Source organism: Dermacentor variabilis, chromosome 1, assembly GCF_050947875.1.
Source record: "Dermacentor variabilis isolate Ectoservices chromosome 1, ASM5094787v1, whole genome shotgun sequence".
Classification (NCBI taxonomy): Eukaryota; Metazoa; Arthropoda; class Arachnida; order Ixodida; family Ixodidae; genus Dermacentor; species Dermacentor variabilis.
The window spans coordinates 39,752,684-39,775,517 of NC_134568.1; the positions used below are offsets into that span (position 1 = coordinate 39,752,684).

At 45.7% G+C, this 22,834-nt stretch overlaps 1 protein-coding gene across 1 annotated transcript in view; it reads right to left on the minus strand.

Moving 5' to 3' along the window:
* Positions 1 to 8,697: 8,697 nt before the first annotated feature.
* Positions 8,698 to 22,834, minus strand: part of LOC142570938 (uncharacterized) — a 43,368-nt gene continuing 29,231 nt past the window's right edge. The window contains exons 4-5 of the mRNA XM_075679241.1: positions 19,740 to 20,086; positions 8,698 to 9,140 (exon numbers count right to left, since the gene is read on the minus strand). Of these exons, the coding sequence (XP_075535356.1) occupies positions 8,962 to 9,140; positions 19,740 to 20,086 (526 nt within the window). The 3' untranslated portion in view covers positions 8,698 to 8,961. The remainder of the gene's footprint in view (positions 9,141 to 19,739; positions 20,087 to 22,834) is intronic.

Below are 22,834 nucleotides of genomic sequence, written 5' to 3' on the forward strand. Positions count from 1 at the left end.
ACTGTATTTAAAAGTGCCTGTACGGGCAAAATAAGGTGCGATGTTTAGGCGATGGTGACTTCTAGTATTAGATGGTTTTGCACGAGTTAGGTAGTTATCTGAAGATATACGGCAAGAGGAGTTAATAATGCAATGCAAAAACTTCAGTGATTCCGTGCGTCGGCGATCTGAGAGCGGATGTAAGACTAGGGATGAAAGTGCTATATAAGGTGAAAAATTCCTATCGTACCTACGGCATATGAAGCGGATGTGCTTCGACCAAGACATACTGGGTGTGAAAACAAGACCAAGGTATTTGTATTCACTAACGCTCTGAATTGGAGTATTATTAACTTTGTAAGTAAAAGCGGAAGGCGTCGTTTTATTTGTGAAAGTCATAACAACTGTTTTACGGATGTTAACTGTCATTTGCCAGGTAGCGCACCAAGAGCTAAAATTAGAAAATGATTTTTGAAGCTGTAAATGGTCATGAAAGCAGGAAATTGTATGATATAATACACAATCATGAGCATACAAACGTATATTTGAAGTTATGTGACAAGGAAAATCATTTATAAAGATCAAGAAAAGCAACGGACCCAGCACGGAACCTTGTGGCACTCCTGAGGGCACCTCTGTCAGCCTGGAATTAGCTCTGTTAAAGGACACAAATTGAGATCGATTGGAAAGAAAACTAGAAATCCAGCTGAGAAGGCGGGGATTATTAAGGATGGCGTCAAGTTTATACATCAATATCGAGTGAATCACTGTATCAAATGCCTTTGAAAAGCCAATGAAAACTGCGTCAATTTCGTTGCCCGTGTCGAGGTTAATACAAATGTCACGTGTAAATTCACTTAGCTGTGTTAATGGGCTGAACCCGCGTCTGAAGCCATGCTGCACATTAGTTAGTAAATTATGTGACTCAAGGTATCCCATAATGTGTTTGTAAATAATGTGCTCTTACATTTTACACGAGTGAGAGGTTATAGAAATTGGTCTATAATTAGATAAAACGTGTTTGTCACCGATCTTAAATAAAGGAAGAACTTGAGTCATTTTCCAGGATCAGGATACTTTAGAGGATGCCAGGGACTTGCGAAATATAAGAGTGAGGTAGCGACAGGTCCATAATGAGTGCCGTACCAAAAACAAGTTTGGAATGCCATCTGGCCCAGCAGACTTCTTAATATCGTGTTTCAATGTTAAGTTCAACACACGTTCCTCGCTAATGTTGATGTCGTTGATGGATACGTTACTACGAGCAATGGTGTCTGGTTGGATGACGTTGTTGTCACGAGTGGAAACGGGCCGGAAATACTCATATGCGACCTGGGATATGTCGTAGCTTGCACGTCTATAGCATTTCTAGATAGTAAAGGAGCCTACAACTACTACGGGGATTTTTTATGGGATATCCTTAAGCACGAAGGCTTAGATGACGATATTGTGGAGTTGCTGAGGGATGCATATAGAGAAAACCGAGTAAAAGTTGTGTTGGAAATAAGGTCGAAAATGTAATGAAGTGGTGTAAGTTACCAAGGACTGAAGTGCGAGCGTACCAAAGACTCGAGCAAGAATGTCCTCTATATTGATTGTATTCACGCTTTATGTTCAGGATATAGAAAAACGACTGGAAAAAAGTGTACTAAGGTTTAATTTATTCTATGATAATTTATGCGTCATGGACAAATGGTGCAACAGAAGGTCCCCGGACGGATGTATGCGGACGACATAGTGCTAATAGCGGACAATGAAAGAGATTTACAGACACTTGCTAATATCTGTCACAACGCGGTGACAAATCTAGGCCTTAAGTTTAGCAGACAGAAATCCGAAATTGTGATCTTTAATGAAGAGACGAATAATTACATGTCTCAATTCAGAAGCAAGTCATACCCATATAGTCAAGGAATATAAATACCTCTGTGTATAAATAAACGAAGGAAAGGTTTACTCACGTACCCACCAAGATAATCTGAAAATAAAGGGGAAGCGGAATGCGGCAATTAAGAGACATAGATCACTTTGTGGCCACAATAGATATGAGGCGGTCCGTGGAATCTGGAAAGGAGTAATGATGCGATTGCTAACGTTCGCATGGGCCATTCTATTGTTAAAATCGGATATCTTGTCGGGGTTTGGAGTTAACCACGGTAAAACCACAAATGAGGCTATGCAGGGTAACATGGGTTGGGCCTGTTTTGAAGTCATAGAAGCGCAGATCAAAATTAGTTTTGAAGATAGACTCGGGAACACAGATGGAAATAAATGGGTGGCTAAAGTACGCAAGTATCTGTACCTGAAAAACGCGGCCACATAATGGAGGAATAGGTCAAGACAGTTGGCAACCTTATGCAGGGTAATTGAAAGTGTAAATGTACAACCAGGAGTCATCATAAAGAAAGTGAGAGCAACACGGACAGCGAATTCTATGCAAATAATAAAAAAAAGACGTCGAGAATTTTTTGCTTGTTTTCTTATTCTCGTTACCTTTAGCATGCATTATCTGTCTGAAGGCATGTGCTGAAACTATCTTTGATCTATTTTAAGACCTCTACGCAATGCCCGTTTCGGCCTTTAGGATATTCGAATAAAAAAAATAGGAAATTACAAGAATGGGAAGAAAGAAATTAGCAGGGAAATTCTGCACCGTGCCTTGATAGTTGAGGCTCGAGTTGGTTGCTTAGGGACAAAAACATACCGCAGAAAATATTCACTACCACATATGGGTACAGCGACGACCACAGACGACCACAAGAAGGGAGACACGCACGCACAAGCGCTGGCTAACAACTGGTTTTATTGGCAAGAATATATATGCCAGAATGAAGCAAGGGAAATGAAGGGGGGAAACACGTGAAGGGTGATCACGTGTCAACAACGCAAGCGCAATACAGCCAAGCATGCGCAACAAAACGCAATTATTTTCTTTTTCTTCGCATTCAGAACCCCCCCACCCCGACAGGCGCATCCATAAAATCAAATTCAGCATCAAAGAGAGCAACGGAAGGAATTTCTCGTGCACTACTGAAATTGAACTACCTGTCTTGAATGACTATAACTCTTTAACTATGCCTCCAGTCACTGTTGAAGTTCATGGGATTATTCGACTAATAGATTCATTGAAGATACATTCGTCACCCGGCTTTGATAACACCAGTGCTAAATTTCTGAAAAACACCTGCTCTTATAGTTCCATTGTATAACTAAAATATTTCAACAATCACTCAACACATCTACTGCTCCGTCAGAATGGAAAATAGGAAAACTTATTCTTTTGCATAAATCTGGCTGCAAAACATCGCCTATAAATTATCGCCCGATATCATTAACCAGTACCTCCTGCAAACGACTAGAACATATTATTTGTACTAACTTTGCGGATTTTCCTGAGTCTAATTCATCTTTTTCGCCATCACAGCATGGTTTTCGAAAATCATTCTCATGTGAATCACGATTATTAACATTTACTCACGAACTACACCAAATGCTTGACCGTTCTTCTCTTGTCAATTGCATCTTTTTAGATTTTTCAAAAGTCTTCGACAAATTGTGTCATAAACTTTTACTTTGTAACTTAACCAAATTAAACCTCGATCATTATGTTCTAAAATGGATTGAGTCATTTCTCGTTAACCGTTCCCCGTTTGTAACAGCTAATGGTCATGGCTCACCTTACAGCGACGTTCAGTCCGGTGTGCCACAAGGCTTCGCCCTAGGACCTTGATTATTTCTTATCTATATTTATTAATGACTTACCTTCAGCAATAACTTCTGGCGTACACTTATTTGCAGACAACTGTTTAATATTCAGAGAAATGACTAAGGAACACGACATCACCCTGCTTTAGGCCGATCTTAATAACGTTAGCAATTGGTGCAAATTGTGGCGAATAAGAATAAGAATAAGGATGAAGAATAAGAATGGGCTGGGGTGCGTTTGGCAGGCATTCTCAGATCATGAACAGCAGGCTGCGATTATCCCTCAAGAGAAAAGTGGATGACAGCTGTGTCTTACCAGTACTCACCTACGGGGCAGAAACCTGGAGGCTTACGAAAAGGGTTCTACTCAAATTGAGGACGACGCAACGAGCTATGGAAAGAAGAATGATAGGTTTAACGTTAAGGGATAAGAAAAGAGCAGATTGGGTGAGGGAACAAACGCGAGTTAATGACATCTTAGTTGAAATCAAGAAAAAGAAATGGGCATGGGCAGGACATGTAATGAGGAGGGAAGATAACCGATGGTCATTAAGGGTTACGGACTGGATCCCAAGGGAAGGGAAGCGTAGCAGGGGGCGGCAGAAAGTTAGGTGGGCGGATGAGATTAAGAAGTTTGCAGGCATGGCATGGCCACAATAAGTACATGACCGGGGTTGTTGGAGAAGTATGGGAGAGGCCTTTGCCCTGCAGTGGGCGTAACCAGGCTGCTGCTGCTGCTGCTGCTGATGATGATGATGATGATGATGATGATGATGGCGAACGGAACTCAACATTAACAAGTGTGAATTTATGAGAGTATCCCAATCTAACGATAACCTGTCTGTGTACTACTTGAATAACTTTGCTTTAGAATCGACAAGTTCATATAAGTACTTAGGCCTGCATATAACATCTAAATTAACCTGGAATCATCACGTCGGATATATAATTAACCAAGCCGACCGCTTGCTGGGAACATACGCCGTAGCCCTTCTCGTACTCCCTCTCCTTTAATATTGCTACTTTATAGAACCCTGTTACGGCCAAAATTAGAATATGCTGCAGCTACATGGGACCCCTTTCATGAAAACCTAATACAGTCCCTTGCACTAATCGAAAACAACGCCATTCGTTTTATTCTTTGGAATTGCAACCATGCTGCGAGCGTATCTTCAATGAAATAGAATCTGGGTCATCAACTGCTAGCAACACGTCGAAGAAGTTCCCGCCTTTCATTTTTTCATAAGCTGTACCACCATCCTACCCTTCATCCGAAATTCATGTCACGACCATATTACTTATCTCACCGTACTGATCATCAGCATAAAGATGTAATTGGTGCATCTAACACGACATATTAGTTACACTCATTTTTTGCCACGTACATCAAGAGATCAGAATGAACTTCCCTCTGATATTGTTTCCATTAATAACAATGATAATTTTCGAAAAACACTAGCTAACACTGTATAATAGCAAACATTTGTACGAACTACTGTTGGTGTTTTCTTTTTAATGTTACTTTTATATGTCATGTTCTATTATTGTATTTATCATACTTTCAGCTAACATTATGTAATTAGCAAATATAGTGTATAACCTCGTAATATATTTCTTCCTTATTGGTTGTATAATCCACTCTCTTCTCTAATGCCGAAAGGCCCTGAGGGTAAATAAATAAATAAATAAATAAATAAATAAATAAATAAATAAATAAATAAATAAAGCGCTTGCTACCTAGTTTTCTAATGTGGTAGGGTTCGAAACTGATGCGCGCGGTCTTGTCACTGCTCTTTCCTAGAATCGACGTGACGCTCTTTCAACCGGGCCGCACAATCCGTACACTTGCTAACGTGCGCAACTAAATGTGCGTATTTATCGTCTAGTTTTTTCAGTTTTTGAGTGTGTTCCCCTAAACGGTCATTGACACAACGACCAGTTTCGCCGACGTAAAACATCCCACATGACATGGCAATGCCAGTGACATAGGAATGCCACCACTCCAGTGGAACATTTAACAAACCGCCGGTGGTGGTTCTTCTGGAATCCACGTTTTCTGGCGTTGCAGATGCATGGAAACAACTTTCCCAGCTTATTTGGGGCAGAGAAACAAATTGGCATGCCGTGCTTACTCGCCACCTTCTTATGAATGTGAGAAAGTTTATGGATGTAAGGGACCACCTTAGGCTTAGGTGCCTTCCGTTGATCCTCAGCCGTTGTACTTCCCGATCCACGCATCAATTTTTGAAGGAGGTGTTTCTGAAACGGCAGTCAAGACCGAGACGGGGAACCCTGCAGCCAAAAGACGGCTTACTGATTATTAAAACTGGGCTTTTAAAACCAGTTGTTAGTCACCGCTTGTGTGAACGCGTCTCCCTTCTTGTGGCCGTCTGTTTGCGCTGTTACCCGTATGTTTCAAGGTGAACCAACTCGCCCAAATAGAAGTATTGATTGTATTCACAACAAGATGAGGCAATTGTATGCTGCAACAAATATGCGGAGATTACTCAATACATCCTTATGGAATGCGAAGGGATTCAACCAGTGATACCCGTAGGGAATGTGCACCTTCCACAAGTGCTTGGATTTAAAGTGGATGGAAGCATCAACCGGTCAGCAGTCGAGATAAGGAAGAGAGGTTCAGAGTTTTGTTTCGACTCTTTATACGCTCACACGAAGCTTCGCAATATGTAGACTCCAACTTGTTGGATATACTGCCTTTTTTCATGAACCAGTTTTGTTTCGTAGGGGCATCACGACATCAGAATGCAAATGCTCCACATGCGAGAGCAGCCAGAAGACGCGCGCGCAATTCTCCCTTCGATATATTATGAACAGAGTCATCATTGATGCCTAGACATTCGCATTATGGGAAAAAAAAAGTGAAATGTAGCGAAAAAAAGAATTTCATTTTTTAGGGAGAGGGCTTGAGGACCAGGAAAATTGGCCGAAATTTCCAGTGCCGATCAATAACAAATGACAAATTAAAGAAAGTCTAGCCCAGACAGGGCCAATAAGTCTTCAAGAGCAGGCCGTGATAGAGACACATAATTGGTATTGCGGTAGCTTGTTGTTTTACTTGTTTGCGTTTTGAAACCTCTTCAACGTATTTCTACAAGATTTATGTTTTGACGTCACGATGGCTACAGCAGATCCACTTAATCTTGTATATCTAGCCAAACAAATAAGAGATACTGACAGTCGGTTCTTATTTTTTACCTGTATAGAGCACACAATCACCTTGCTACAAATATATGTAGCGGACAGTGTCAAACCTAGCTTATTTACAATATTTCTCTCTAAAAAAAAAAGGAAGAAATTATTTTTAAGGCCATTCAAAATTACCTGAAATTTTCCATCCATAATCATACCTAGCTTTATTGCTACAAGACGTAAACAAACGTCAGGACGGAATTTAGAGATGAACTTTAGAATCAAATTAAAATATCGTATAAGCATAGGCTCAGTGTCATTCTTTCGCTAGCGGGTGACATGGAGTGCAGTTTCTACAACTTTCAAAATGTGTGTAAGCACTGGTTCGATACCTGCGGTGAAGGTTTTGCCGATGAGTAGTGAGTTTTTCTCGAAGAGTATGGTTTATTTATAACTCGCAGCTATAGCCTAAGGTAGAAGTCGGCTCACCGACTTCTTGGAGGACGCGCTGCGTATCGGCTTGGTGTTGCGTTTCAGTTGACATAACCTTCTACAAAGCCGTTAAGTGGCATCTCCTTCTCGTAACACGATGTAGTGCGCGCAGCAGTAGAAAAAAAAATTGAAATATGAAATATTGAAATAGTGAATTGAAATATGTACCCTAAACTAATTCATTAAAAAGCTAGTTAGCATAATTATGTTACCTATTCAACCGAGGACTTATATGTATCGTGAAAGTGATGGCGGCCACGTCGAGTAATTTAGATCTAGGCTTGAAACTGTGCTATTTGCCACAGACGTTTTTTTTTTTTAAAGTTTGGTGCAGCCAAAAATGAAAATAACACCCAATATGCTATACAACTGTTCGTATTGTCCACAGCATTTTGCCGCATAGTGATTACGTGCCTGCCGGGGCAAGCTGGCTATGCGCGGTGACCCCCACAACGTGAACGCGCCTTACACTGTTTCCTGGATCAGCCCACACTGTTACGCCGTTGTCCAGGGTTTGCCCACTTCAGTGGGCGAAAAATGGACTGAGCAGATGCCCCAAACCCCGAGAAAGAAAGCATATGAAGCCTTTCTATAATAAACGAATTATGCTCTTGAAGAAGCATATATTTGCTGACGAGAGGATATCTAGATACCGTTTGTGGTTTCTCTGCGTAACTCCACAGAGAGCAGAGCCAGCTACACATGCGCCGATTAAGGGCTTTCCTGGTGCAAGTTATTGGGCAAGGCGGTAGCATCAGCGGCAACAGCCATGGTCTGTAGTGTTCTGGAGCGTTCGCAATGAAAACTTAGCTTTAAAAGGTGCCCCGCGTATGCTCTTTGCTGGAAGTGTGGTTTCCTAGCACGCAGATATGGAAACTGAGATGTGACGTAGCCGTGCGAGGTTTATTGTTGGTTTACCGAGGATGGAGGCCTCGCGCTTGTATTCGTAATTTTGGTATAGCACGGTAACGGAAGCGGAATAGACGCGTTCAAGCACGGGTGTGTATTGGTCATCTCGACGGTTTAGATCCCATTCTCACTTCATGGTGTTCTGTTGTTGTGGTCTGCGCAATTTTTTATTCGTATATGGTTTATCACCCCTTCGTTACAGGCATCAATCGTGCCACGCTCTGTTCAACACGGGATACGCTATTCGTTGTGTACGTTGTTTCGCACGCCGCCAGAGAGAAATAAGCCTCGCGTGAAGCGTTAGAATATGCTCACTGACAGCGTAGATAAACCTTTTTCGGACACCTACTGCAGACGTGCAGCGATCGTTGTGACTTACCAGCACAAGAAAACTCGAAGCCAGGAGAATTCGCGACTATAGGCTGGGGAAAAGAACGAAGACCCGCACTCTAATTCGCGCTGAAAGAAAACTGTTTTATTTCATTCGACGTTTAATGGCGTGCTCTGCACATTGACTGAGCTCGAGCGTGCGCTTACCATCTCTTTCGAAGTAAGCCTGATAAAAGGTACAAGCCACGTGGTAAAGGAGATATTGAACTATACAATATGCGAACAAAAAAAGCTGGTCACCGATTCACTTTCAGAAGACTAGAGTAAGCGACAGTCGAGATCGCCTCATGGTCCCTCCACAATGAGGCCCTTTACGTGGTCAGCGATCGGCAATCAAGTTCTGGTGTGTTGCGTTTCGTTGTGCCTGCGCAAGTCCACTTTCCTCTGGAAGGCCCGGCCGCAGACTTCACAGGCGAACGGCTTGAAGCCCGTGTGTTTGCGACTGTGGGTGATCAGGTTCGACGACTGGCTGAATGCCTTGCCGCACACCTTGCACTTGTGAGGTTTTTCGCCTGCGAGAAGTGGACGAGCAATACTGTGAGCAATTGCAACGATCTGCAGGTTAAGACAAGGTTTGTGACAATCGGCTGCACAATGCCAGGTCTGGGTGTAGAATTTACTGTTTCTCGGAGTGGATGCGTTCTCGCCTTCGTTTGCTGAAGCAGCTGCGAGAGTTATTACAGAGTTTAAGAAAATTAACGAGTACCGAAGTATAGGAGAGTCAGCTACGGTACGCATGCGCAGGAAACAAACTCTCTTTTTCTTCTAAAACTACCAACAACCGTAGTGTGAGACCAACAACAACAAAGAAGCGACTGCAATTATTTACTTGGAGGGCAGCTCTGTGGCAAAGAAACACAGAACTGCCCTTCAAGTTCGTCCGTAGGGAACGAATAACAGCGCGAACCAACCAGGACGGGACGAGAAGGCAACGCACACAGGCGTTGACTTACAACTGCCTTTATTTTCGCAAGTGTACGACATATATAGCATACACATAATAAACGAAAATAAGGGAACAAGTGCAACAATCACGTGCCCATGTTGGCCGCTTAATCAGAACTGTTTATTCCTCTAAACACACGCGCGAAGAAATATTTTACCTTTTTTCAGTCAGCGTCAGGGACGCCATGCTTACAAATGCGTCATTTAGTTCATCTATCTTTACTGCTTCGACTATTAATCTCGCCACCTTGCAAGAGGAGTGGCTGATCACTGTCCTACTGCCCAAATGTGGTACGCATCAACGTTGCCGCCTCGTAGGATTGTTTTCAAACTTGAGCGTAGGCAAAATATTGTTTGAAAGGTTTACCACAGCAGTTTGTCGATGTCAACGCGACGAGACTGGGTGCTTATGTACCGGCTTCATTAGCCCTAAACATACGGCTAATGATGACGACAGTATAAAAACCAACGTGAGCTGCATATCCGCTCAGTCGGTGACAGGTCGCTGACAAAATACGAAAAGAAACGACAGTCACCAGGCGAGCGCCGATGCAGGTATACTCTTAGCAGAAGGCTTATAAGAATTACAATGCATCGAGCTTTTCTTAACTTTTTTCGTCACAAAAATGGTTCCAGTGCTCGCGCGCTCAGGTATGTGTACGGTGCTCATGTGCACAGAACTCAGAGGTATCTGCACGCTCGGCAGACTCGTGGCGCTCGTATCGCACAACAACGACTTTACCAGACAAATTATATTAGTGCACGATAAGGTTGCAGCTTGCTGTCGGATCTACACACTTGAAGATGTACGGGCCGAAATTTTACACATCGGGTCTGCTCTATTTTTGCCATCGATAGCCAGTGTATAGCTACCGCAACTTCACACAAAACTGTAGTCTAATGGTCTTCGTCCCTTCTTTTTTTCATTTTGTGCACCTTAACTTGCACAGCGGTATTTAAAGGGACCCTAAAACAATTTTCACGATTTTCTACAAACGTACTGAGTCGTTAGGGTAGGTCCTTCTGATCATTAATTGACACATCTAAGTGCTCGGCGTAAAGCGTGTAATTCATTATAACGTTTTAAAAATGCACATCGCTGCCGATCGCAGCGCACTGCTCGGCGCAATTTTAAGCCGCCCCTACCCATATGACGGAAATCACCCATATGACGTCAGTGGGGCGAGCTATCCGATTGGCTGACCAGGGCGCGTGATCGATAACTTTTCCAACTTTATGGTAAACAAATGATGTTCGTAATAGTTGGAATGCTAGTTAATTTGTTCTTATAAAAAAGTAACATAAAGAGAATGCACAAGAACAATTTTTCAGCACACTTAAGCACTTCCGGCACACAGGAAGTGTCGTCTGCTTGTGTTACAACGTGCTCCGTCTTTGACGAGAGCTCCGCCGTCAGTTTCGGTCTGTCTTTTCGCGAGCCCTATGATTCGGCTTTGTTGCGTTGCGGACTGCAAACGTAGCGACTGGCAATATGCCAAGCTGCGACATCGTGTCCCTTTGCAAGCCAGTAGACGAGCGGACTGGCTGCAGCGCATCGGACTGCCGCTATCCGATCGACGCCAGGATTTGCGCGATTGCGGCCGTCACTTTACACCGGAAGATTACTAACGCAATAGCGTTTCGCGCGTCCGATACAACGTTACTAAAGTAGCTTCAGTTGTAAAACTCTCCGCCCGCACGCTTACAGCCCCTGTCGCCACTTCTGTAACAGCCCCAGATGGCAGCGCCGTTCCATCGAGCTCCACTGCAGACGCCTCGCCACAGCCTTGAGCTCATGCATACGGGCAGTTTGTGCCTGTTTCACTTTCGCTGGCCTTCTCGCTTGTCCGAATTAGTGATACCATGAGATAGCGGTATCCACCTACAGCAATAAGATTTATTGGGCCAGTTGGTTCATACTGAGAGAAGGGTGAACTGCACGAAAGGAAGAAACGCATAGAGCGAAGCGCAGAAGCTGCGTTTCTAAATATCGTGTTTCTTCCTGTCGTCTTAACGTTTCGCGCAGTTTAGGCTCAGGAGCTTGAAAGATCTGGCCAAAGTGCGTGATTGTAGGATGCTCTTCATCCCCACCGAAGCTCCTCACCACGCCAAAGAAGCGCTACAAGAAGAAAGATGAGGTCAGTCTTTGAACACACAAGCCACAAGAAAAAAAAAAGGAAAAAATCGTCGACTCTTCCACTCCGTGAAGATGCTTAACCATCGAAGCTGAAACGTGTGGCGCCTGTGTTTATTACTGGGTTAATCCCGAGGCTTCATTAAAGTATTTCTCAAATATGACGTTACACACACAATCGGCTGCGACGGAGAGAACGACGTCCCTGACGGTATGCCCGCAGTCCGCCGTTGTCGCTTGCGTTCGATGTCTCGAGTCTGCTCGGCGGTGTGGTTAGCAGCCTTCGCCCGCCATTTGCCGCTTGTGATTCCTCGAAATTAAATTTCTTCAAAATTAAATTTGTCAGCTACGTAAGACAATGAGTGGCTCATAATCCCTTAAGCAATCGCTCCTATCCCCGTAAACGCGGCCTCCCCATTACGACGACAGAAGAGAAGTGAAATTGCAATCTGAAATGATGAGCGGCAACGCAGCCAACTGTGGAAGACGACGACGAACGCGGGAGCAGTGGCTCGAGGGCGTGCCGTGGATTTCGCAAGGAGTTCCCAGTCGGCAAGAGGAATCGCTCGGCGTGGAAGCGTCGCATTGCTGGGAGCACAGAAAAAGTGGCGCGCCGAACTGTCGACATCGTTCCGATAGCCGCCTATGCAGCCATGTGCGCAGCACATCGGCATCGTCTGCTGATATTCTTAACAAACTCGGCGAAGGCTATAGTTTCGCGGATGACATGCTTGCTAAAGCTTGCCGTCAACAACGAACCACAGAATACACCAATGCTGCACCGCGTGCTTAGTCCGGCCCGCCAGAGTAACCGGCTAGTGAGGAAGTGAAGCTGGGCGCGACTGCAGCGCCACGAAGGCGCGGGCACGTGGCGGTTCCGCGCAACGGCACCGAGTTTGAAAACTGAAGCTAGTCTAGTAACGTTGCGTCCGGTATTAGGGTAAACGCAAGCGCAAGGGGACAGGGCCTGGCCGTGTCCCCTTGCGTGTCGTTTCAGGGGATGAACAGAAGCGCAAATGTGAGTGGTCTGCGCGGTGCAGCCACTTGGTGGCATAGAGCTCAACCACACACAGTAGCAGTAACAAAATATATTTTTCTTTGCTGTCGGTGTAAATTTTTCGCAGGAGTGTAATCGTTAACACGTTGTTTTGTAAACGTTTAAAATGTTTTACACTTGGTTAGAGCAATATTAGCTCTTTCTTTGGCTGGTTAAGCTCTGAGCCAACGGGTGGCTGGACCATGGAGACCGATGAGGCAGCTGACGTACATCTACGCTAAAGTTCCTTCATCAGATTGAGTTTATGCCTCCACCGCTCCGTCGAAACGTTCGGCTAATGTGTGATTACCGGAATACCAGACACGTTCGGCGCTACGACAGAATGCTCGCAATGCGCGCTGCTTCGATAGCTCTCGCTTAGGGTTGACGGCCAAGCCGCTAACGGAGACGTCTCGCGCGGGCGAGGGCGGGCTCCAAAACAACCGGAAGTGGACGATGTGACGTCGCATCGTGACGCAGAACCAGTGAAGGCGGAGCTTAGCCCCGATCGCTCGGCGAACGAGTTGAGTTTATAAAGAAGGGCACAACATAGCCAGACTCTGATTCCATTGGTACCCCAAACGCAATTACTACGAACCGCAATTATGACCCACCGACGCCTTGCCAGCTCATGTTTGCTGTGCACCCACAAAGGCTTTGGGTGCACAAGTCGCTCTATCACAATTCCAGGCATCCTGAAGACTTCATTGCCCCACGCCGACACAGCTGTGCGGTTTTTGAAAGGAGTATGTATGAACTCTCATCATGGCTACCTTACTTTACGTGCACGTGCACGCACCCAAGTGTGGGTTTGCGTTTGTTTAGACTGAACAGAATCTTTTCTCTTTTTTTTTATGTCCCGTGGCACATAGCATAATTCTGCTCCTTGGGCTGGATTTAACGAAGAGGCAGTGATTATTAAGTCAAAAATCCCAGGTGGCTCATGGGTCGAAAAATCTGATGTCCGTCGTTCTGGCACCAAAGTTCACGGCACCAAAATTCATCGGGAGTCGAACCCACGGCCTTTGGTGGCAGTCGAATTCACGACCTTTGGTGTTAATTAAGGCGAATTAAGCCGTCAATTTCGATATAAGAAAGCGTGAAGCCGAGGCGAAGCAAAAGAAGAGTCAGCATGACCTGTGGTGTGAAAGCCAAGTTAATTAAGAGACTGTTAATTAAGCTAGAGTTAACACACTCGAATCCTCGACCTTTGGTGACTTGTAGTTATGGCAGAACCTGGCATATCCCCAATTTGGATTCCAATTCACATTGTGAAGGTGAAGAGTCGAACCCACTAGCTTTGGTGTTAATTAAGGCGCAATTAATTATGATATAGTTAATTAGGACACCCGAACCCGCGACATTTGTGTTGATTAGGGCGAACTAAATTAAGACACAGTTAATAAAGGCACTCGAACCCACGACCTTTAGTGGGAGAACGAAAGTAGTCGGGAGTATGTGCGCATTCGAATGAAAATGTCAAGTGATGTAATGAATGTCTCGTGGGCCACGCCGGCTTTCGCCTTCATCCTCTTTAGCGTATGGTAAAAGTGACCGTCAACATTTTTTATCTGCACGAGAAATCGAAATACACAATAGGCTAATTTGGGAAATGTCTGATACTTGAGTTTTTAAGTAACTACTCTGCTTCAACATATTCTGTAATTCACAAATTGCAGTCGGCAAGTTCGCATGGCGCATTATTCGCCTGGAACGAATTTTTGAAGGTGACGCCCGTTTCGAGATATTCGTTCCAAATGTGTGCGACTAAATGCATTGATGTTGCATTTATTTATCTGCTGCAATTCATAAAAAGAAGTGTCGTATTAGAATTAAGTAAAAAACAGTTAATTTTACCACATGTTAACGACGCACGTCTCTTAACTGATGTCATCCGCAGAAAGCGCTGCAAGTGGACGTGCCTTGCAAATTCAGCCGCTACATTTCGTAAATTTTATTATGGCGCAGTACTGTGATTGGTTAAGCACTTAATTGCTGAGAATTTGCTAATTAGCCAATTGTGCACTTGCATTTATTGTGTTAGCCGCTTTGAGCGTTCGAGCTATAGAAGTAGAATTGCATAAAAAGAAAACAACCGCAGTGTATACACTCAGGTTACAAATGGTTCTTATAAAACAACCATATAGAAGAACCAGATAAACAATGAATCGAGGTAAGCTGTAAGGTAATTTAGTCGACGGTTACCATTTGCCGATAACACAAAATATTTGTAACGCTGAAAAAAGTCAAATGAAAATGAAGGAAACTGGGAGTCGGTCGCCGCGGTGGGAGAGGGAACCCGCGCGCAATGCTTTCGTTGGCTTTCGTATGCTTGGTAAACATAGAGTCCCTGGTACTCCTTGATTCCTTTTTACTCAACGCATAACGAGAGTCCCGGCTCTGGAATCCTTGCTGAGGTGCGGTATCACGCGAGGTTTTATTGGCCAATTGCCTGCCCGTAAGATAACGTGCTGCGTGACACCTCAGTTGCAATATGGTGTTTCGCATCAGCTGCCATGGCCCTAAGTGGCGCCTGCTAACACTTCCAGGACTAAGTTGCAAATGTGTTGATGCAAGTACATCATCAACTGTCGAGCTGGGGGGGGGGGGAGGTTAGCCGTTGCAATGGCTGAAAAGGTAAGGCATCGTAAGCGTCATGCAGAGGTTGTGGTGGGTTAGGGCTCCCTCCGGCGGCAAAGTTGTAGTTTCTTCCACTTTATAGCCCTTCCTCTTTATTAACAAAAATATTAAAATTATCATAAGTTTTACTGTCTATTTAAATAATTTTAAGTGTACGAGAACACCTCACTTCTCATGCATTGACAGGCTTTAATACCTATACGGGACACTTGTCCGAAGACTACCAAAAATTTATTTCAGAAATCGCCCTTGGCAAATAGCCCCATTCTAGTCCTTGAGCTGGATTACTGGAAGAGGCAGGCATTACTTGCACGAGAATGACCGCCGTGGTTGCTTAGGCGCTAGGGTATTTAGCTGCTAAGCACGAGGTCGTGGGGTCGAATCCCGGCCATGGCGGCCGTACTTCGATGGGGAAGAAATGAGAAAACACCCGTGCACTTAGATTTAGGTGCACGTTAAAGAACCCCAGGTGGTCCAAATTTCCGGAGTCCCCCACTACGGCGTGCCTCATAATCAGATCGTGGTTTTGGCACGTAAAAACGCATAATTTACTGGCACGAGAAATCGAAATGCATATTTTACTAATGATCAAATATTTCCTATTTAAGTCGTCATCGAATCACTTATGGCACATATTGCAATTAACGAATTGTAACCGGTGAGATTTCGAGGCGCATTTATATATACATATATATATATATATTGGGTGAGGGGGCTTCATGAATACTTGCACGCGCCCTACATTCACTCAAATAAAAATAAAAGCGTGGGCAGCATAGAATGTGTGTGCGTGCACATTCACAAAATGCAGCTTCGACAAAAATCTCATCTATGGGACCAATTTCCATAGGTGGAGTGCACTTACCGGATGCAGTATGTAAAACAGTGCCGGGAAGATACAGGGTGAACTTGTGCCCTATTCTTTTCCTTGTCGCGTTCTTTCTGACGCTATTCTGCATAATACGTTCTCTACTGCAGTTTGTGCATTTGTTTACCTTCAATTATTATACGTATATTCTATAAAGTAGCTAAATTTATGTTCTGGGAACGTTGCGATTTTATTTTTCTTCTAAGATCGCCTTGTAATAGGAGCAATGTCATCGGCTAATATTTTACGCAGTGTAGCTTCGAATCGACGCATAAGTATTTTTCACCCTATCACCTAAATCGTGAGTCACGGTGTCGCAAATGGTGGCTATTCTCATCAGCCGCCACCGCTGGTGGTATCTTTCCTTTTCTGTTCGTCTTTCCGTCACATTTAGCACTGAACCTGCCAGCATGAAAACGTGCTAACTCGTCAGCCTTTCATCTTTTCTTAGTTCGGCCTCATTTCCTGCGTGGGGCTCCCACAATGCGCTCACGATGCGCCTCGCCGAGCGAACGGGGCCTGATCGGGGTATTTCTCCGCCTCCAGGTGTCTCTATGCGCGCCTCCTCGCCCGCCCCGTGATGTTCAGAGGACGCCGCCTGTCGGGACTCGGCAAGGTTTCTGCGAGAAATGAAGCCGCAGCTTCCGCTTCTGTGCGGCAGGTGGCGCGATACGCTCAGCGCTCGCTCAATGGCGCCAACTTCATTCGTTAACGGTGCCTCAAGAAATCCCACGATTCGAACTGCATCACTCAGAGGAGTTTCTCGAAAATAAATCGAGGTGTACCACGTCGAGGGAGCTTTTTCGACTGAGGATCGAACTTCCGAACGACTTTCTAGCAAACTGAGCGATGTGAGGGCAATAGTTGAGTAAGTGGCTGGTGCAGCTTGTGGGACCTTCGAACGCACACTAAGCACGAGACGCAGCGATTGCGCCATCTCCTGCCAGCAACGAGGAGCGCCGTTAATGGCGAGACTCTAGGCTGCAAGATCCAGGGAGTGTTGCCCCCTTCGTGTCTGGCTCGGCTGCAAGTTCGGCTTGCGGACGAAGGCCCTCTATCTCTGCTCTTGGTCTCGTACAACGGCCACACCTATCTGCACACTGATGGTTCAACCACCGAATACGGGTGTGCGGGATCAGTGATATTTTTCTGCCAAGATCGCCAGCAAAAGTGAAGACATGCCACGGGACAACATAGCCACAGAGCTTGCTGCACTTCGTAGCTAACTTCCTGTGATTCGTGAGGAACCACCCCAAAAATTGACTGTTTGTAGTAACAGCTTCGCCTTATTTGCATTCCACAATACGCTGCGAACCCTATGAACAAATAAAATAGTTGCAGAAACTTAAGCGCGCCTTCATCACCTCATAGAACAAGGACACGGCGTCACGTTCCAGTGGCTCCGAAGTCACTGTGGCGTAATGGGCAACGAACGCGCTGATGAAGCTGCTCGATCTGCTCATAAAGATGCCGCGCAGGAACCTATGCTGCTGTCGAAAACAGACGCTACAGTCAAACTCCGAGTGGTTGCGAATGATGCCGCACAATTCTAGTGGAACACACCAGTTTACAGCCCACAAATCTGCATCAACCGGACCCTTCTCTTAGCCTTCGTCCTCCATCTGGATTATACCGATGCCAGACAACAGTAATTTACCAACTGCGCCTTAGGATCGCTTTCACTAAATCCTTTGCTTTCCGCATCGGAATGGAAGATAGTGCTGTTTGAGACCACTGCGGCAGCGAGGAAACTATCGAACATGTTCTTGGCCACTGTCGTCGCAGCGGCGCAGCACAGGCTGTTGCTCGCGAGCGTGTTGACCCGTAATGATCTTAACGACCGGCCGCATTCGGAGTAGAGATAGAGAGAGATAAAATACCTTTATTATATGTAGGGGTTGGGTAGTAGTCTTCGCTGACGATCCTAGAATACCAATCTGTACCATCGTCGCGCCAGAAGTCGGTGAAGGCAACATCGAAGTCTTTATGTTCGAGCGGCCTATTAGAGAGGATTTCATTCTGCCAGGCGTTCCCCACTCCCTGTATTTCGTTTTCGCGCGTTTGCTTTCTGTCTCCACTGTTCTTTCCATCTTTCTTTCCCCCTTATCCATTCTTCAATATAGGGCAACAAACCAGAAACTTCTCTTCTAGTTAACCTCCCTCCCTTCCTATCTCAGCTCTGTCTCTGGAAATAGGGAAAGAAGTATAGAAAGCTCCGTACAGTAGCTATCGGAAGAGAGAAGCGGGTAGAAGAGTATTATTTATTTATTTATTTATTTATTTATTTATTTATTTATTTATTTATTTCAAACATATTTTGGAGTTTCACTATACCGTATACACGTAGATTGATAAATCTATTGTTTTTAATGCATACAAAACTACTTCAAGTGCTGCGCTATATATATATTGACGCGTGTATTCTATGCAGACGACGACGACGATGGGAGCAGTAACGGACTCCGACTAGTGGGTCAGAGTGAGATTGGATGATGAAAAAGAAGACGTGTCTCTGCTCTGTTTAGTTTTGAACAGGTTGTCCTGTTGTTCTTGAACGTCTCCCTGTCTTCTGTCCGCGTTGTACTGCGACAATATATATTAGCAGACGCCGCTGCAGCGCAGTACTTAGTTATCTAGTCAGAAATACTGTGGCATAAAGTTCGTAAACAGGGATAAGGTGCCTCAGAAAGGCTGGCCAACGTTTCGATAGGAGGACCTATCTTCGTCAAAGGCGGCCTCGTCGGCCTCGTCGGCCTCGTCGGCCTCGCCTTGACGAAGATAGGTCCTCCTATCGAAACGTTGGCCAGCCTTTCTGAGGCACCTTATCCTTGTTTACGAACTTTATACCACAGTGTGCTATTCCATCTGTCAGCCCCTTTCTTGTTTCTGTTCAGAAATAGTTATTTCAGCAGACACCTTATGCAGAACCTAATGAAGCTGCAGAGGCTAAGTGCTAAAAAAGCCATAGCGAAGTCCTCTTTCCCTCCACTCATATTTATCGTTATTTCGCCGCGTTCTCTTCTTCTGTACCTGTATTACCCCTTACACCTCCCCCCCCCCCCCCCCGCTCCCTTGCCATAATGCATTTTGCAAGTACTAAGCCAGACGGGTAAGGAAAGAAAATAAAACAGAAGTAACAAACCGGATGCTCCCTCCTCGTTTGCATCTAAGTTTTCGCTCCTCCTTTCTCAACCTTTTTTCTTTTTGTTGTTATGTATGTTCTATCAAGATTCGATGAACGAACAGTTTCTTACAATGCAGTTTGCTTCGGCGAGGAGGCGTCGCGGCGAGGATAGCACAAGCAAACGTGGGCCTGCTAATGAGAAACATGTATTAGGAACGAAAATCTTTGAGAATCCGACCCAAGATTCTCAGATGCGCCAATGGCGCGAAGTTGTAGCTGCGTTACACGGCCGCTCGTGAGCCGGTACATGCAGCTTCAGCGACGGCAGAGTGCGTCACAGCCGCCGCACATCAGCACCACTCACCGGTGTGTATGTACGTGTGCTTCTTCATGTCCGACTTCTGGTGGAAGCGCTTGCCGCAGTACTCGCACGGGTAGGGCCGCGTGTCCGAGTGGATGAGCAGGTGCGTGGACAGCGTCGAGGAGCGCTTGAACGTCTTGCCGCACTGCTTGCACTCGAAGATGCGGCTGGGTCCCGCGCGGTGCACCTTCCCCCGAGGCTCGCACGCAGCAGCCGGTGCAGACGCCGCCGTGCAAAGTCGCCTCGATACAGGATCATAGCCAGCTGACAACAGCAGCGCACTCCGAACCGGCGGAAGCGACTCAGGCGAGTGGAACCTTTCGTTGCAGGTGGGCACGCTTCGCGAGGAGCTGGAAAGGTGTGAACGAATGAGACGCGAAAATACATTCGCGTCTAAATTATGCAGTATTCAGTAAGAGTAAGTTCGCCTACAACAAGATTTCCAGCATAAAAGAAATCATACACGCTGTTAGACCAGGGGCGATATAAGGTAAAGCTGTTCCAAATATTTATATTCCCCTTCTGCAACCGGCGCTCCACGATTGGTCAAAAACTTTTCGAGCCACTATACCCACTGCCTCTGTCGGTCACGCGACGTCACGAAAACCGTGAAAATACCCTCTCTGATAGGATATGTGCACACTGATTACGCATAATTAGACGGAATGAAAAAAAAATAATAATTTCTGATTCAACGCCTTTTTTCGCCAATGGCGAAAAAGGCGACGTCTAACCAGTTGCTATTGGTCACACTTTTTCGGGCTGCGCTCACTTTACCTTTCTGTCGCACGACGTCACAAAACCGCGAAAACACATCGCGTCAAAGGGACGTGTACGCGTTAAAGACGCATTAATATGCCGAAACAAAAGTGAAAATCTTTCTGAATAATCGTAGACTGCACTGTTACGAAAGGAATAGAAGATGGCTGCCCGCCGATCGCTGTGGCAATGGCTACTCGTAGCTGTCGAGGAGCATGAATTTATTTGCGCATAATAGGAGATTTAACGTAGCAGTATAACGTTATCGAGACCTTTCGGCACGTACAAGACATTGCTGTGCCAATTATAATTTTCTGAAGATCCGTTTTAGTGGCATTTTTAACCATCCGTTGCCCGCCGCCGCGGTTTTCGTCCAGTCACCGCAAGCTAAGTAAGGGGAAGCGGAACAATCGCAGACGCCGGCACCACCCTCCTCGTCCGGTTATCTACTTTCACTCTGCTGGCTCGGCCCCATCTAAACTCTCTCCATTTGAGCGTGCTCTTCGCCTCATCTCAGCCAATTAGCTAAGGAAAACTGCTCAATGTACGTAATGCTATTCGCTTTGAAAGCAAAAGAAAGTGACATCCTATAAACAAGAAGCGCGTTTTATTGGGCTTGTCAAACAACACTGCGGGTTACCGCCCGATGCTCGCGGCCGTGGTTACGTAAATTTGACGTCAGGAGATTGGAATAAAACATATTGATATAGTTTTACGTTATAGGGCCCCAGAATACCGTACCTGTGATCATTTAAACGGATCTGGGGCAGAATTCACAAACCTGTTGGTTCGTAAGCGCTATATGCCATTGGCCAGCGGCCATTGCTAATAATACGTCCAAGATCACGATTGGCTCATATCTGATCAATTATTGTTCCACAAAAGTAACTAAACAATTAATAGAAAGTAATCCAATATTTTTACGTTACCCTATCCAGAACGTTTGAAGCACAAAGGCAATCTACGTCCAAGGCATTCAGGAAACTTGATGATCGTGCTCTGAAGGAACAAAGAATACTAGAACACCGCCCTAGTCGATCATCGGCTCAAAAGACACTGAAGGAACTTTTGCGCTATTTGAAAACGTCTGGTTTGTTCGAGCGCCTTTGCTAGACTCTGTAGCGCTGTCCGTTCACGTCTCTAAGCCCCCCCCCCCCCCCACACACACCTCTCTACCCTCTCTCTTTTTCTTCCCCTTATCCCTTCCTCCAGCGTAGGGTAGCCAACCGGACTCTTGACTGGTTAACATCGCTGCCCCTTCCTTATATCCCCCTCTTTCTCTCTACCCAGAGCATTAATATGGCACAAGTACACGAAATAGACCGAGTTGGCCTGGCCACCTTTAGTGCATTTTATGTAGCCCTGCACCCGTTGATAAAAGTCTCTAACAGTTCTTGAAACATTTTGTCGGCCATCCTCATTCGCGCTTTTTTTTTCTTTTTGGAAACATGAGCAGCGACATTGAAAACTCTCTCCGTGTACGTGTTCAAGGGAACGGCGCTGTTGTAACGTGCGAACACCATGCGATCCAGATCGTGACTACGCCATGCTCGCGTCTGTGTCCTCTGCGCAGTAATAACACTGAGAGGCGTCGGAAGTGACAGACTTTAAGTAAAACGGGAAAATATAAATGTGGTACCGGCAATGCAGGCCGCGTCACCTGCCATCAAGATGGGGAAACAAATTCTGAGCTCCGGGACTTGCCTGCCTGAACATATGCAACCGCGAGGCTGCTGCATGGCACAGCCTGTTAAGAACGGCCCGCTGACATGCAAGTTTTAGCTGTTAGGAATGGCCTGCCGAGGTGGCAACGTGCAAGTTTTGCCAGCCAGTTGCGACAGCGGCGGCAAGCTTTTCTTGGAATGCCACCGCAAACCTCTAGCCACGGCCTCACTAAGTCGACTGTTTGTGGAGAACAATACGCGCGTCCTCGACTCTCCGTCGCTGGAGCCAAGTTTGACGAAGCAGGCTTTGTGCCTGAACCCGCCACAGGGATGGCAGACGAGATTTACCTCCCCCTCACCATTCCCTTACCGCTCATCAGAGTTCAATCTGCGCCAGATCCAGACCAAAGCATTTATTTCTCCCTATCTGGCACATTTATTTCACCCTGGTCTCCATAATCCACAATGTACCACCTGCCGAGCGCCCCGGGCAGATCTTTTCCACTGTCTGTGGAGCTGCCCCACGCCCATGGCGGTAGAGCCTATTCCCAACCCTTCCTTTTCCTCGTGGGAGGCCGCTCTTCGGGCCACTTGCTCGGATGACCAGCTCTGGCTGGTGGACCGCGCTTGCCTAGAGATGTCGGCCAGGGGGCTCCCGGACGTCTAGGAGCCCAA